The sequence below is a fragment of the Alligator mississippiensis genome, chromosome 1, assembly GCF_030867095.1.
Source record: "Alligator mississippiensis isolate rAllMis1 chromosome 1, rAllMis1, whole genome shotgun sequence".
NCBI lineage: Eukaryota > Metazoa > Chordata > Crocodylia > Alligatoridae > Alligator > Alligator mississippiensis.
In genome coordinates, this window is record NC_081824.1 from 480,708,420 (window position 1) to 480,723,230 (window position 14,811).

The 14,811-nt window shown below is 52.9% G+C and overlaps 2 protein-coding genes across 2 annotated transcripts; both read right to left on the minus strand.

The window, feature by feature from the left end:
- Positions 1 to 979: 979 nt before the first annotated feature.
- Positions 980 to 2,005, minus strand: LOC132248865 (olfactory receptor 2AT4-like). Its single transcript, XM_059723359.1, has one exon. It carries the CDS (start codon positions 1,941 to 1,943, stop codon positions 984 to 986), a length of 960 nt encoding a protein of 319 aa, XP_059579342.1. The 5' UTR covers positions 1,944 to 2,005; the 3' UTR covers positions 980 to 983.
- Positions 2,006 to 9,739: 7,734 nt separating this feature from the next.
- Positions 9,740 to 10,708, minus strand: LOC132249544 (olfactory receptor 2AT4-like). The gene has a single exon (XM_059724900.1). The coding sequence runs from the start codon at positions 10,706 to 10,708 to the stop codon at positions 9,740 to 9,742; it is 969 nt and encodes a 322-aa protein (XP_059580883.1).
- Positions 10,709 to 14,811: the final 4,103 nt, after the last annotated feature.

Here is a 14,811-nt window from a genome sequence, read left to right on the forward strand (position 1 = left end):
CCATCATGGGCATGGGGCCATTGGTGACTTGCCCAGAGGGTCCTTGATATTGCTGCCCACCCCAGAAACAGTTCTTGGATGGATGGCCAACAAGGGGTGGGTACAGTGGTGTCTTTGTGCTTGGCTGCATATAGGCAAGGCCACACGCTGGGCAGGTCCTGGGTCCCCAGAGCAGTGGACTTGCAGTGAACTATAGAGGCAACACCTGGGAGCAGGGCAATGGGGAACACGATAGCTGCAGGGCACTGTGGGATGCTGGTGGACTGACCTATCATACTCTGCTGGAGGATACAGATGTAAAATGAGGTGCTTTACATGGAGGATGGGCATATTAGAAAGATCCTTTCTGAGGATGGGCATGTTAGAAAGATCTCATTGGGTGGGGATATCTGTCCCTTGATTTTTTTGAAGGACCTCCAAGGTACTTGGAGAGCTACAAATGTTAAATCTGTTCATGCCCTTACTGCTTTATACATAGGAAAAGGGTGACACGTAAGCATGGCCAAGCGTTTTATTATTTAGGAGTGATCATTTAATTTCTTTCCACTGGGTCACAGAAGAAAAAAAATGAATGGGGTAATCGAATGTTTTAATAGTAAACAGAGGATAAAATCATACTGATGAGGAAAGCCTGTCTTAAATTACATCCCGATTACAGCCATTATATGTGGTCGATGGAGATGGCTCACAGGTTTCTGCACCTGAAAAGGAAAGGACAAGTTCACATTCAGCTCTTTGGTCGGGTTGTTTCCACGTGGAAACAGAACATGCTTGATCCAGAGTCATGGAGACATAAGATACAGAGAGTACCGAGCTGGGCTTTTTTACAAAGCACTTGTCAAAATACAGCTCCTTTAGGGCACTTGTGTACGCTTGGACATGAGCTAATACTAAAGTGGGTGGAAGGAGTGCATCCATTCAGAGATCCGTCCACGGCAGAAGAGGACAAATGAATGGTAAAACAATAAACCCTGTTGCTACAACTACATCTTTTTAGTAAGAGGAAAGATCTTGGAAAAAATGAACTGTTTTACTGCCCGTTTCACTTCCTTGTTGCGTAAAGTGTAAATGAGGGGATTTAACAAAGGAGTTAAAATAGCAAAAACCACGTTGCTCATGACGTGGATATCAATAGGCATACGTGCTCTGTACGAGACATATGCCACAGCAATGGATGAATAGTAAGTGCCAACCACAATCAAATGGGAGGTGCAAGTGGAAAAAGCTTTACTGCGACCTTCCTTGGAGTTGATTTTTAATATGGAGATAATGATGTGAGTGTATGACACAACAACAAGCATAAGAGGCACAAGGGAGACCGTCATGGCAATGCAAAACCCCAAGAAGGTCTGAAAAGTGGCACCAAAATCCGGGCAGGCTGCTTGTACCACGGCCAGGTGATCACAGAAGCAGTGATAAACTTTGGTGGTTTCACCAAACGCTAACTGAGAGGTCTGGATCATGACAGGTGCCGGGATGATCAGGGCAGTTATCCAGGCACTTGCTGCCAGCTGGATGTTCATCCTCTTGGTCATTTTAACCGCGTAATGCAAAGGATTGCAAATGGCTTCATAGCGATCGTAAGACATGACCACCAGAATCAGAGCTTCTGTCACCGTTAGCCCGTGGAAACTGTACATCTGCAGGAAACAGGCCTGGAAAGAAATCGTTTTGGCATCGACCAGAAACATAGCCAGCATTTTGGGAATGGTCGTGGTTGTGAACAGGATATCTAACACGGAGAGATTCGTTAGGAAAAAGTACATGGGCTTGTGAAGCTTTGGGTCAACCACCACAACCGTGATGATGGCGAGGTTGCCGGCTAGTATGAGCAGGTAGAATAAGAGAAAGACAAGAAAGAGCGGGAGCTGGTAGTCCTGAAGAGCAGGAAACCCAACCAGAAAAAAGCTTTTGGCAGAAGCATTGCTGTTGCAGCTGTCCATGGCCCGCGTCCTGAAACATCTGGAATGGAAAACACGCAGTCAGCGAGCACGTCCTGGGCACAAAGCAGTCAGCAGGGCCGTTCACACTGTGCCGTTTGCTAAAGATTATGATGCCGTTTCACTTACCTTCCAGTGCCCTTCCCTTCAGATGATATGTTAAGTGCAAAAGGTGGAAGAAGAGGTGGATTTTGTGCTGCATTTCCACCAACGGCACTGTCTGCTTCCACATATCTTGGCATCAGAGCCTCTCCGCTGTACGTCCGGCCCCGACTGCCATGGCAGTGTGAGAGAGCAGGCTGAGGCTCTCCTGCTTGAGACGAGACTCACCTGGTACCACCACCGCACCCAATTAGCTGGAAAAATGGGCTTCACTTGCTATGGGAGTCAGCCGAGATACCTGGTCTTTCCAACGCAGGATGCCCGTCTGGACTGGTTTGCTCCCTACTGCACCCACACTTCTCAGTGCTCTGTAGGGTCTGTAGAGGGTCGTGGATCAGCCCTTGTCAGGGGAAAATCTGCCTCAAGCCTCCCCGGGAAGAAGCCTTGTCTGCTGGCAGTGAGGACACCGGGCAGCCAGCCCTGGGGTGACTTCTAAAGAGACAAGCTCCGGCTCTGAGCCCCTGCTCTTGTCTGCCCCGGCTCCCTGTAGCACCGTGGCCCCAGACAGGTCCCTCTTTGCTCAGCGCTCAAGATGGGGTGTCTTCCTCCTCACGTGAGAGAGGGGCGGCCAGACCTCCCAAACAGCACAGCAGACCGATCTGCTGCAAACAAGCAGTCTTTATTGTGCCTGTGCATTTCCCTCCGTCTTCCCTGGGGCTCCTGCTGTCTCTCACCCGCTCCCCCAGAGCCTCTCTCTTTCTCCTCCACCGCGGTGTCTTTCCTTGGGCTCCTGCTTCTCCTGGGAAACCTTTCTGTGCTCTCCCCATCTGGGTCATGGCCCACTCCTGGCTCTCAAGTTGCCCGGAGAGGGATTTCCCCCTTGCCCTGGTATAAACTCTGCATCCTCCGTTCTGGAATCAGTGCTCTCCATGGGCAGAGCAAACCCCACTGCCTCCCCTTGCTGGAAGCTGCCAGCCCCCGCAGCATCTCTTCTGGGTGCCGACACGCTCAGGAACCTCAGCCTCTTCCCTCCTTCACCAGGGCTGGGGCTGGAGCCCGTGACACTGTGGGGTACTTGCTGGGGTGTCCCATTCCCATCCACCCCTCTGCTAACGGGATTGCTGTACCTGCCGTATGCAGCACCGCACTGACTGCAGGTGCTGGAGTTTCTGCTCCGCGCTGTTCAAGGGCTTGTAGTTTCTTGCCAGGGACACAAACCCGCTCTCTGCCTGTCCCATCCCGGACACCAGGGACCTGGGCTCCCACATCCGTCCCCTCCAAACACCCCTTGCTGTGGTCCGTGGCAGGTGCCGTGTTCAGGTGCCCTGTTCTGTGCAGAGGGCTCTGGCTGCGCACCCTGCCTGTTGTGAGGACCATCTTTATTCCTCTTCGCTCCCAGGTCTTCAGCAAGGGGAGGCTGGAAGGGGAGGTAAGGAGGCCTCATTACTGCCCAGGGGGGCATGTGATTGCCCAGGGCAGGCTCAAGCAGTTATTGAGCCCAGAGCTTCCTAATTACCACCTGGCACTGGGATCTGTCCTCCTGCCTCGCCAGCCGAGGGCACTGATTTCTCAAGTGTTTCGTGGGTCCATCTTTGAAACTCTGCCTGGCATCTGTCACTTATTCCAGGGGTTTCCTATGGAGAGTGGGACGATTGGGGAACCTTGGGTCCTGTCTTGATTCCCCGTTCCCTTCCTCTCTTCCCTGACAGAAGAGAGTAATAGTCTGAGGTCTAGCCACCCCAAAGAGTACGCTGCTCCTGGGGCGCTCAGGCCCACCATTGCAGGAGTCTGGAGTATCTAAGTCTCATTATTTAGAGCCCAAATTCTCCGTCCTACTCCAGCTATCATCAGACTCCAGCTTCCTCTGCAGCTCTTCCAACTCCAGCCCCCTTTTCTGCAGCCTAGCTAATCTAGGTGGGATGGGATAAGGGAGCTCTGCAGCCCAGGCTCCCTGAAAAGGACTGCCCCGTGACAGTGTTCACCATGCTCATTTGTGATCTGAAGATAAGCATTTTCTTCTATGAGTTTTATAAGTCGTGTTTGGCTGTCCCTTGCTCTTGTGCTCTGAGAACAGGGATACGAGATGCCCAGGAGACGTGTATGTACTTCATCTCTCTATGACAGGAGCTCAGAGCGTGGTGCTGGAAGACTTCCAGGCAGTGCAGCCTAAATATTCCCACTCCTGCCGATAGGTTTTTTAGACTGATAAATAGCAGATGTATGGGGTTTCTAAGAAAAAAAAGATTCAAATGGACATTCAGCCTTTTTAAACTCCAAGTGAATTTAGCTTTTGAGTCCTTTTAATTTTCCGATTCTCTAATTACAAGGAGTTGACAATGTTTTCGCTCTGGTCTCAAATACCGTTATAATCAGAATTTTCTGAGGTCATTAAATTTCTGATTGACTTCAAGCCAACTCATCCTTCGGTAGAAAGATTGGAAGAACGAGGTTACCCTACACAACAAGCAGACTGTTTCTCTCTCGTTCACATCCTAGCACACAGGCAGTCTCCAGGCATTTTGCTCTCTCTCCTCACTTCCTACCTGCACCACTTCATTACTCGCTTCCCCCTGTGTTGCTCTTTCAACTCTGCAAAGGATTTTGGATCAAAGTTTACATTATAAAAGCCCTACTATAAAAAGCAAACGGCTTTATAGTATTTAATGCAAACTTTCAAGATGTAGTATCCCGCACACTAGCATTGTCCTGAAACTGCTCTCTTTTAAGACAAATAAAATGCCTTGGTTTGTTGCCTATTTATATTCATTGTATTAAACTTTCCCTCCATCCTGGTTTCCATCCAAAAAGCTAAAGCAAAGGAAGTAGGTAGTTAGACTGAAAGGTAAGAACATGTGATACAGCCATGTGAATAGTAACTCACTTGCACATTCAAGTGATGAAAAGATCTTCACTGTGGCTAGGCTTATTCTCAATGATGGGCGCGAGACTCCAGCTGCAAAGCCTCTGCAACTGGCCCGACTAAGAGGACTGTGTGTCTTTTGAACAAACTGCTTGGTTGTTTTCCCCATCGCAGTCCCCAAAGGTGACATCAGCATTGGGGTTTTTTTCTTTGTCTTCAATTAAGAGACTGAAATGGCCTTCGTTACTTTAATGATAAGCAATCCCAGCAGGTTTGGGACCTCAGTGGTGCGACAGAGTTCACAATAGGTGCAAATCACATTGAAGATGCTGACAGTCAAGGAGATGAAACGGAGATATTGGAACTAAGGAGTCTGCAATCTGATGACACGTTACCCAATGTTTCAATGTCATGATTCATGGGGAATGCCGGCCTGCTCCCATCGAAAGTCACTGGATGTTGGCCATTGACTTAACTGGGTGATTGTCCCATCCAACCATGTCATTCCAAACTTTGTCTCATTAAATAATTTATGGAGCCATCAAAGCACCCCCAGATCCAGTTAATCACCCAAAAACTCATGTGCTGAGACTTCCAGTAGCAAAGGACAACTGAGGGGTGATCAGAAGAGCTGGGATCATAGAGTCATAGAAAATGAGGGTTAAAAGGGACCTTGAGAGGTCACATCTAGTCCAACCCCCTGCTCAAAGCAGGACCAGCCCCAACTAGTTCATCCAAGGCAGGTTTTGTCTAACTGGGGCTTCAAAACCTCCAAGGATGGAGACTCCTCAACTCTTCAGGTAGCCTTCACCAGTGCTTTACTACCTCTCCTAGTGGGAAAGTTTTTCTTTGTATCTAACCTGAACTCCCCTTGCTGCAGCTGGAGCCCTTTGCTCCTTGTCCTGCCATCTGCCCCCACTGAGAACAGCCCCGCTCCATCCTCTTTGCATCCCCTGCAGGGAGTTGAAGGCTGCTATTCAATCCCCCTCGGTCTTCTCTTCTGCAGGCAAAGTCAGCCCATTTCCCTCAGTTTCTCCTCACAAATCATGTGCCCCAGCCCCCCAACCATTTTCAATGCAAACATATTGGTTTAACACGTAAAAGGAGACTGCTCTACCTGGAGCGCTGCAGCTCTGGACACGTGGACACATCTGACCCGTAACAATTGTGCACTGGCTCCCGTGGCAGAGCCTGGCCCCAGGGTCCCTGCGGCCGAGCAATTCCTGCCCCGCTCTGGCTCCTCAGGTCCCCTCCCTTTTTGATCTCACCATCCAAGCCTTGAGGGAACTTTCATGGTGTCTAGGGAGGCCACCCAGCAGTCCCAGAGTAAGACCCAGTTCACTTAGCTAGCTGGTATGTCCTGTACTCAGCTGGCTCTGGTCTTGCCCCTCAGGCTCTAAGTTGCGGCCCTCCTGGCCCTACCCGAGCCTCATGGTGCCAGTTCCCTTATGGGCTATATTCACAGCTCCATCCTCCCTTGTAGTCACACTTACGCCTCGTCGATATTACTCCCTCCTCATTGAGAGTGGGCTCTCTGGCCCAACGCAGCTGTTGGCCCTCAGCCTTCCCCGCCTTGGTGCTTCTGTTCTGGCTGTGCTCCTCAGCTTAGACTTCCTGCCTCGGGCCTTGGCTCCTGGGCCCCAGACCTGTCTCACACTCACGTGATCCGGGCCCCTGGCCATGTCCTGCACTCTCGTCCTATGGGCCAGCCCTGAGCCTGCCAGGCCGCTGAGCCCAGGCTGGCTACCTGTCACAGAGTGCCCCACCAGCACCCCACCGCGGTCTTCTTCCTCCCCTACAGCCACAACCTGGTCCTCCTGTCCCAAGCGTAAATGCAGCAGAAACACAAGCAAGCTGCTTCACAAACTGAATCTCCCCCACCCTGGCTCAATGTCACCTGAAGCCACACTTCCCACTCAGCTCTCCCAACCCTGCTTTCATGGGTGGCCTCGGTGCCTCCCTGCCTGTCTCCTGCAGCCCTTCTCTCCCAGGAGCTCCTCTTCCTGCAGCCTGTGGGCCTGACTGCCTCCTTTGCACTGTAGGGCAGGGCTGGGCTGGCCCCACTCACTGCCACCACATGCAGCTCCAGGGATTCGCACACGCCAGGGACTCTGCAGATGGCCCTCCCACCCACACACCCACACCCTGCCACACCCCCTCACCCCCCACCAGACTCCTAAACGCACCTACACCCTCCCACAGCCCCCACACACACTCCTACCCCCTCACACAAACATGCACACCCACACCTCCACCCCAGCCACACACCCCACCCTTGCAACCCTCCATATACACCCCCCCACCCTCCTTCACACACCGCACCTAACATACCCACACCCCATACATACACCCTGCACACCACACCACACATGCACATTGTAACACATCAGGGTCTCAGGGGTGGCCGTGATGCCCCTTGCTGGCTCTGCAACTATGTCCTGCTCCACCCCCGGGGCACCCTCCTGTCTCGCCTGCCACACCTGGATGGAAATATAAATGAATAGGGAGGCTTCCCACAGACCTTTGCATAGCTCTGGTCCCACCAAAACCCCCAGTAGTGTCCCCGACACCCTAGTTGTCCTCACTGGTGCCAGGTCCCTGGCTGGGCCTCTGTAGTCAGCTATGCCTGGCAGGTCACCCAAAGCCTTATGGGCTAATTGCAGCTCCAATCCTCCTCTGTACCATACCTCATGAGTGTTACAGAAATGTTGTTCCTCCTTGGCCTTTGCCACTTTAATCTCACTACACCTTCTAGCCTGGGCCCACTGAATCGAACCAGGCTTTGAGGCACTAGCTTCAGTTTGTCCTTTCCAGTCACCGGTCCCCAGGCCGCTGTGCGGCTGCACTCTCTCTCTGTCCGCTCTGGGCTCAATAACTGCTTGAGCCTACCCCTGGCAGAAATGTGCCCCCTGGGCAATAATGAGGCCTCCTTACCTCCCCTTGCAGCCTCATCCTAAACCACTGGTAAAAAAAACAGGAACATGACATAAGCCCCTGAGTTGTAGCATTATCATAACAAAGTAGCAGCCCTCTTCCCATTTAAGGGGGCAAACCCTTACCCTGAAATAGCATGCCTCCCTGCCAGGATACCTCGCATGCTCCCTGAGCCTCCCTGGTCCTGTAGGCAGCAAAGCAGTCAGCCCAGCATCCCTGGGCAGGAGCTCCTTCCCTTGTGGCAACCAGGGAGAGACTTCCCTGCCAGCCCCAACCTTGGGCTTATATGCACCCAGGGCCCTCCCTGCATCCAGTCAGCTGACCACTTGCAGGTGTCTGCTGACCGCCTCATTTTGCCCTGTTGCCCTAGCAACTTTTAGCTGCTGCACCCTGCCTGCCCCGCAGTGCTCCCTGGCTGGGCTGTCTTTACCTTAAAGTAACAGAGAGCCCAGGGCCCTCTGTTACACACACCCACTCCCCAACCCCACATACACCCCCTTCCCCACCACACAGTATACAAGAGTAAGAGTGTATTTTGAGCTATTATGCAATTGCCTCTACATACATTAGGTAACCCCATGTAAATCAGGACAAAATGTTTTTTTTTAAATAAAATTAAAATAAAGTAGACGTTTGATTTTATTTGATTTTTTTTTTTTTTTTTTTAGTATATGATTTCTTTATTTTCTGGTGTCAAGAAGGACCACACACAAAAGAGTACTTCTAGGACACGGGGAGGGATTTCCAGTCCCAAGATGGTGACCGGGGATGGAGCACCTGTCAAGGGGTGGGGCTACCCTTGAAGCCCTTAATGGCTCACCAAAACTCATTAAGCAGCCTTCCAGCTCAACTAATAGCACACCCCTGCTCCAGATTTACAGAGGGATAATAGATGCAGTGCAACACGCTGCCCTTTTCTATGAAGCTGCTTTTTTTCCTTTATAGACCAGCGGCTGATGCACGCCCGAGTTTTACTGTCCTTTTTGGCAGTGTGATGAGGCTGCCAAAGGGCCAGTAAAACTCTGGCATGCATCAGCTGTTGTATGTCCAATAGATCTGGGGAGGTACTCCTCCCTCTCTATTCAGCACTGGTGAGGCCTCAGCTGGTGTACTGTGCCCACTTCTGGGCACTGCACTTCAATAAGGACATGGATAAGCTCGAGAGGGTACAAAGAAGGGCCACTCATTTGACTAAGGGCATGGAGGGTAGACCCTATGAGGAGAGACTCCCGGAACTAGGCCGGTGCAGCCTGAGGAAGAGAAAGCTGAGAGGTGACTTGATAGCTGCCTACGAGTACCTCAGGGGGAAGCATCAAGAACCAGGACAGCAACTATTCAGGAGGGCACCTCAAGGGAGGATGAGGAACAATGGGCATAAACTAATAGCGGGTAGATTCAGGCTGGTCATAAGAAAGAACTTTTTCTCTGTAGGTGTCACCACAATCTGGAACATGGTCCCAGCACAGGTGGTGCCATCGCCCTCATTGGAGGTGTTCAAAATGAGGCTGGACAAGCACCTTGTTGAGCTCACTTGAGCCCAATACTTCCTGCTCAGGGCAGAGGACCGGACTTGATGATCATACAGGTCCCTTCTCCTTCTATGATTCCATGACACATTTTAAGGCACTTGCACACACTTAAACTGATTTTGCAATAATCAGGGTATCACATGATGATTGAAGGTGGTTGTCCAGAGAAGAAAGCAATCCAAGTAGCAAAATTCCCAATATAATTACCCTTTTTCAAGCCCAAGGAGGATAGTTAGCACTACTGGATTGCATGACATTCATCCCACTGCAAGGACCACAATGAAGGCTTTGCAAACCACTTTAGTCTTAATTAATCCCCTTTCAAAAGAACAGAAATAGTGCAGAGGTTTACATAGTGCTGAAGCAAATGTGCCCTAAAGCACTAAAATGTTTTTAAAAGGAGGAAAGATCTTGAGTACAATAAACTGTCTTATTGCCTCTTTCACTTCCCTGTTGCGTAAAGTATAAATGAGGGGATTTAACAAAGGAGTCAAAATAGCAAAGACCACATTGCTCATGTTGTGGATATCAGTAGGCATGTCTGCTCTGTAAGACATGTAAGACACAGCCAAGGAAAAATAATAACTGCCAACCACAATCAGATGGGAAGTGCATGTGGAAAAGGCTTTCCTGCGACCTTCCCTGGAATCGATCTTTAATATGGAGATTATGATCAGCACATATGACAGGATGACAAGGGTAAGAGGCACAAGGGAGACCGTCATGGCAATGCAAAACCCCAAGAAGGTCTGAAAAGTGGCACCAAAATCCGGGCAGGCTGCTTGGACCACGGCCAGGTGATCACAGAAGCAGTGATAAACTTTGGTGGTTTCACCAAACGCTAACTGAGAGGTCTGGATCATGACAGGTGCCGGGATGATCAGGGCAGTTATCCAGGCACTTGCTGCCAGCTGGATGTTCATCCTCTTGGTCATTTTAACCGCGTAATGCAAAGGATTGCAAATGGCTTCATAGCGATCGTAAGACATGACCACCAGAATCAGTGCTTCTGTCACCCCTAGCCCGTGGAAACTGTACATCTGCAGGAAACAGGCCTGGAAAGAAATCATTTTGGCATTGACCAGAAACACAGCCAGCACTTTGGGAATGGTCGTGGTTGTGAACAGGATATCTAACACGGAGAGATTCGTTAGGAAAAAGTACATGGGCTTGTGAAGCTTTGGGTCGACCACCACAACCGTGATGATGGCGATGTTGCCGACTAGTATGAGCAGGTAGAATAAGAGAAGCACACTAAAGAGCAGGAACTGGTAGTCCTGAAGAGCAGGAAACCCAACCAGAAAAAAGCTTTTGGCAGAAGCATTGCTGTTGCAGCTGTCCATGGCCCGCGTCCTGAAACATCTAGAATGGAAAACACGCAGTCAGCAAATGCTTCTCTGGACAAGAAAATCAGCACGGCTGTTCACACTGTGCCCTTTGCTAATGATTATGGTACAATTTCACTTACTTTCCAGTGCCCTTCCCTTCAGATGATATGTTAAGCCCATAGGGCAGAAGAAGAGGTGATTTATGTGCTGCATTTTCCACTAACAATACTGTCTGTATTACCCTGCAGCCTCGCCCGGAGACGCTGCCCCTCTGGCCATGCCAGGCACCTCCTCGGGCACGAGCTCTCCTGCCTTCCCTCCCGGATCCGTACGGCCGGATCGGTGACTCCTCCTGCCCCGAGGGAAGTGTGATGACCCCCCGGAGTACTAATAATGCGCCGCCCTTCAGCCGTCCCGCGCCGACCCCGGCCGGGAGCCCGCAGGTCAGCGCTCCCGCCCGGCCCGAGCCCGCCCGCTGCGGCCTGTCCCGGAGGTGAGCGTCTCCCCCCTTGTCCCGTCTCCCGGCACAGACTCGCCGCGTGCGTCGCTGCGCGCTGGTGCGCCGCCGACAGCCGTGCCTCCGCGCTCCGCGCTTCCCGCGCCCGGGGGCAACCTCTGCCACCGCTCCCCGATCCTGTGTGCGGCGGGGCGGTCAGCCCTTCCCGCTCCCGGGGCGCGGGCCTTCTTCACCTGTCACTGCGTTTTGCCTAGTTGCACCCTTGGTAACAGGGGCTCGGCTAAAGTCCGCTGTTACCCCTAGACCTGCTCGTGGTGCACCTGCCCATGCAAGAAAGAGTGCGGTTAGCCTTGGTTATGACCTCGTCACATGGCGACTCGTGTTCATTTTGGCATGAGGCAGGACTCCGAGGTCTCTTTCCAGTGCTGTGGTGCTCAGAGTGGGCAGGACTTGGGTCCCAACCTGCAACGAGCAGCACCCACATCCCAGCCCTTCCCCTGGCCGCCTGCAGCCAAGCTGCTCTCATTTCATATGCCAGCTGTTTGCAACCCCACAGCAAGGATCTCTGCTCTGGCAAGATAAGGCCTGGGCAAGGGTGAAATAAGTGCAGGTTTATGGGCTAAATCAAGGTTGAAATGAAGGTGTTTGAAAGGTGTGAATGGGCTGGAGCTCCATGTTTTTTGCTGTTCCCACTCCTCCTCCCTGGGCCCCTCCGGAGGCAGCGCAGGCTCCACCTGGATCCGTTAAACTGGAAACGAGACACAGGAGACGTAGCAGCCGGAGGGACGGCAGCAGTGGGCAGACACTGACCTGGCACTCAGCTCCACCCGGGGTCACTCCCTGCACCGGGGGGAGGAGATGCCCCCTCCAACACACCTCCGACCGCGGGGTCCCCTGCGCTGCTTCCGGCAGTAGGGCTGTGCGAGTCGGCAGTGATCCGATCCGGCTTTGGATCCGGCCACTTAGGATGGCAGTGATCCAGTCTGGAGCTCCAGACCGGGTTTCTGCCTCGATCCGGCTGAAGTGGCTCCGAAGCTTCAGAGCCACCTCGGCGATCTGGCCACAGGGTATAATGGGGAATCAATGGAAGATCTATAACTTGGTTGTGTTTTTTCAATTTGGATGAAATTGGTAGGGATGGTAACCTCTGTGGAGAGCACTAAGTGTGCCATGTTTTAAGACGATTGGTGTAGGGGCTTGGGGGAACTGCACCCCAAATTCTTGAAAGCCAAACGCATGTCATGGCCGTGTGTTACAACACAGGGGGGACAAACCTGCAGGGGTGGTGGCTCGTACTGAGGCCACAAAGCCTGGCAGCTGTGTGTGTCCTAGACCAGGCCTGAGTGCGTGCTGGGCCAGCCGTGTGTGTCTCGCGGGGGGACTCGGTCGTTTGGGGCCCTGCACCCCAAGCTGCTGACAGGCAAAACTCGTGATGTGGGTGGGTGACACTGTGTGTGTGTTAAGGTGTGCCCTTCCTGGTGCTGGGGCCTCTGCACAACACGGCACTGTGCCCCACTGAGGCCTCCTCCTCCCCTACAGCCTCACGCCCGCTCCTCCGCTCTACCTGACAGCAGGTACAATAACTCAGCTGGCTCAATGCCAGTAGCATCAGCATCGGCATCAAAGGTACCCACACAGAAGTGTCACACAGCCTGTCGTTTCATACAGGAATTGACAGCGAGAAGTAAAGCTGTTGTGTTGTGTTGTGTTGGACATATGATGTTATTCACGGTGTGTGATGGCTTATCTTGTGTTTTTATGTCTATACATGTATTATGAAAAAAAAAGGAGTACTTAAAAAAATGTATCTTTGGACGCTTTAGTGTTGCAAACCCCTTCGTCAGGCTGAGGAAGTACCTGCAGCGGGTCGTGGGTGGAAGGAATAGTAAAGAAGCCAGCGGCTGGCCTGGCCCACAATGCAGGGGAGAAAGCCAGTCAGTGAAAATGGAAATGGAGGTGTCGGGGGGGAGGGACAGGCTGGGTGGGGGGTAGGGGGAGAAGGGGGTGTAGGAGCACCGGTAAAAGTGCAGAGGTGCCTGGGCTGTCAGGTGTCCGGCCGGGCGCAGTGTGCCAGACTCCACTGTGTGCACTGAGTCCAGGAGTTTCTGTACCGACTGCCCAGGAGGCTGATGAAGTGCAGTCCGTGGTCCAGCTCTGAAAGGTGGTTTGTACAGTCAAACACGCACCTGACCTCATCACCAGAACTGAAGCCACCTTCCTACAGCTCAAAACACAAAACCTGCCAACTCTGTCCTGTACCCCGCAACCTGCCCACCAGAATCTAGCAAAGACATTAAACCCCGACTCCCCGTGGGGCACACTCCTCGCCAGAACAACACTCTGCCTCCAGTCTCTCAGGCCTGACCCTGAGAAGGAACAAATTGCAATGCAAACCACTTTTCAGAGCTGGGCCTATGAACTGATGCCGGGTGTATGATCCAGGCAGCAGCCACACTCATCCTGCACTGCCAACTCAGTCACTTCGCCCTGCGCCAGGCTGGGGGCAGGTCCCACCTGGCAGGAGCCACATCTGGTGCCTGCCCGTGGGGCAGCAGCCGCAGCAGTGGGAGTGGCACGGGAGCAGAGCAGGGCGCGGAGCGGTGGCACCGACTGGAGCAGCCCCCGCTGGCTGCAGCCTTTGCCCAGATGTGGCTGCACCTCATGGCTCAGCCCGCACCGCACCCCCTGCCTCGGACCTGCTTACACGAGCGGCCCCTGAGGGGCCTGGAGCTGGGACTTGGTCCCAAGTCGGTCACACAGGGACAGGTACCACTGCTGGTGGGCCCGCCCTTCAGCTCCGGTGTCTGCCCCTTGGAGAACAGCCCCCGCCACGTCTTCTTTTAGGTGGCATCCGGCAGCAGTGTGGGGCCCATGGGCTTAGCTCCGGCCCGCTCCCAACCAATGCTGGGGAGATGGGGAGGGGGCAGACCCGGGGCTGAGCCGGGGGACTGGATGCTCCCTCCCATCGACTGGTGCTGGGCTGCACCACCGGGCTGCAGGGGATGTCCGGGGGCTGCCCAGGGCGGCTGTGGGGGGTGTCCGGGGCTGCCCAGAGCAGGCTGCAAACACCTTTACCTTGTTTTATTTTTTGTCTTTCTAATTTCTCCTATTTACACGTTCACTGACATCCTGCCACACTTACAGCTTCTCTCACTCCTTGGAGTCTCAGACCAGCAGAGACTTCCTATGCTTGAAGAAGGGTGACTGCGCCCAAAAGCTTGCCAAGAACTTTCTTCCAACTACTCAGTTGGTCTAATAAAATATACTGCATCTTCTCAAAGAGCCTTGCCTTTCTAACACAGGCCTCTTGGCTTGGGTGAGCCTGGGCAGAACTGTGTACTGCCCCCCCACCCCCGCGACAGAGCCCAGCCCCTCCAGCAGCACACTCAGCTTTAAGACCAACACTTCTCCAGCTCGCTGTCCCCAAAGCACACACAGCTGGAGGTGGATTAGGTCCACTCAGGTCCCCAACACCCCTTCTCTGCACCAAGCCTGTAGGCAAGATGCCACCATCCCCTTGGGGTGGCCGTGGCCTGTTTTCAGTCTCTTTGCTTTGGGGGCATGGACTCAAGTTCCTCCGTCCGGTGACCGTGGTGCCTTGATTTGAAGTGAGCGCAGGACAGGAGTGGGTGGAGGGGACCTGCTCCTGTCGGCAGCCCTG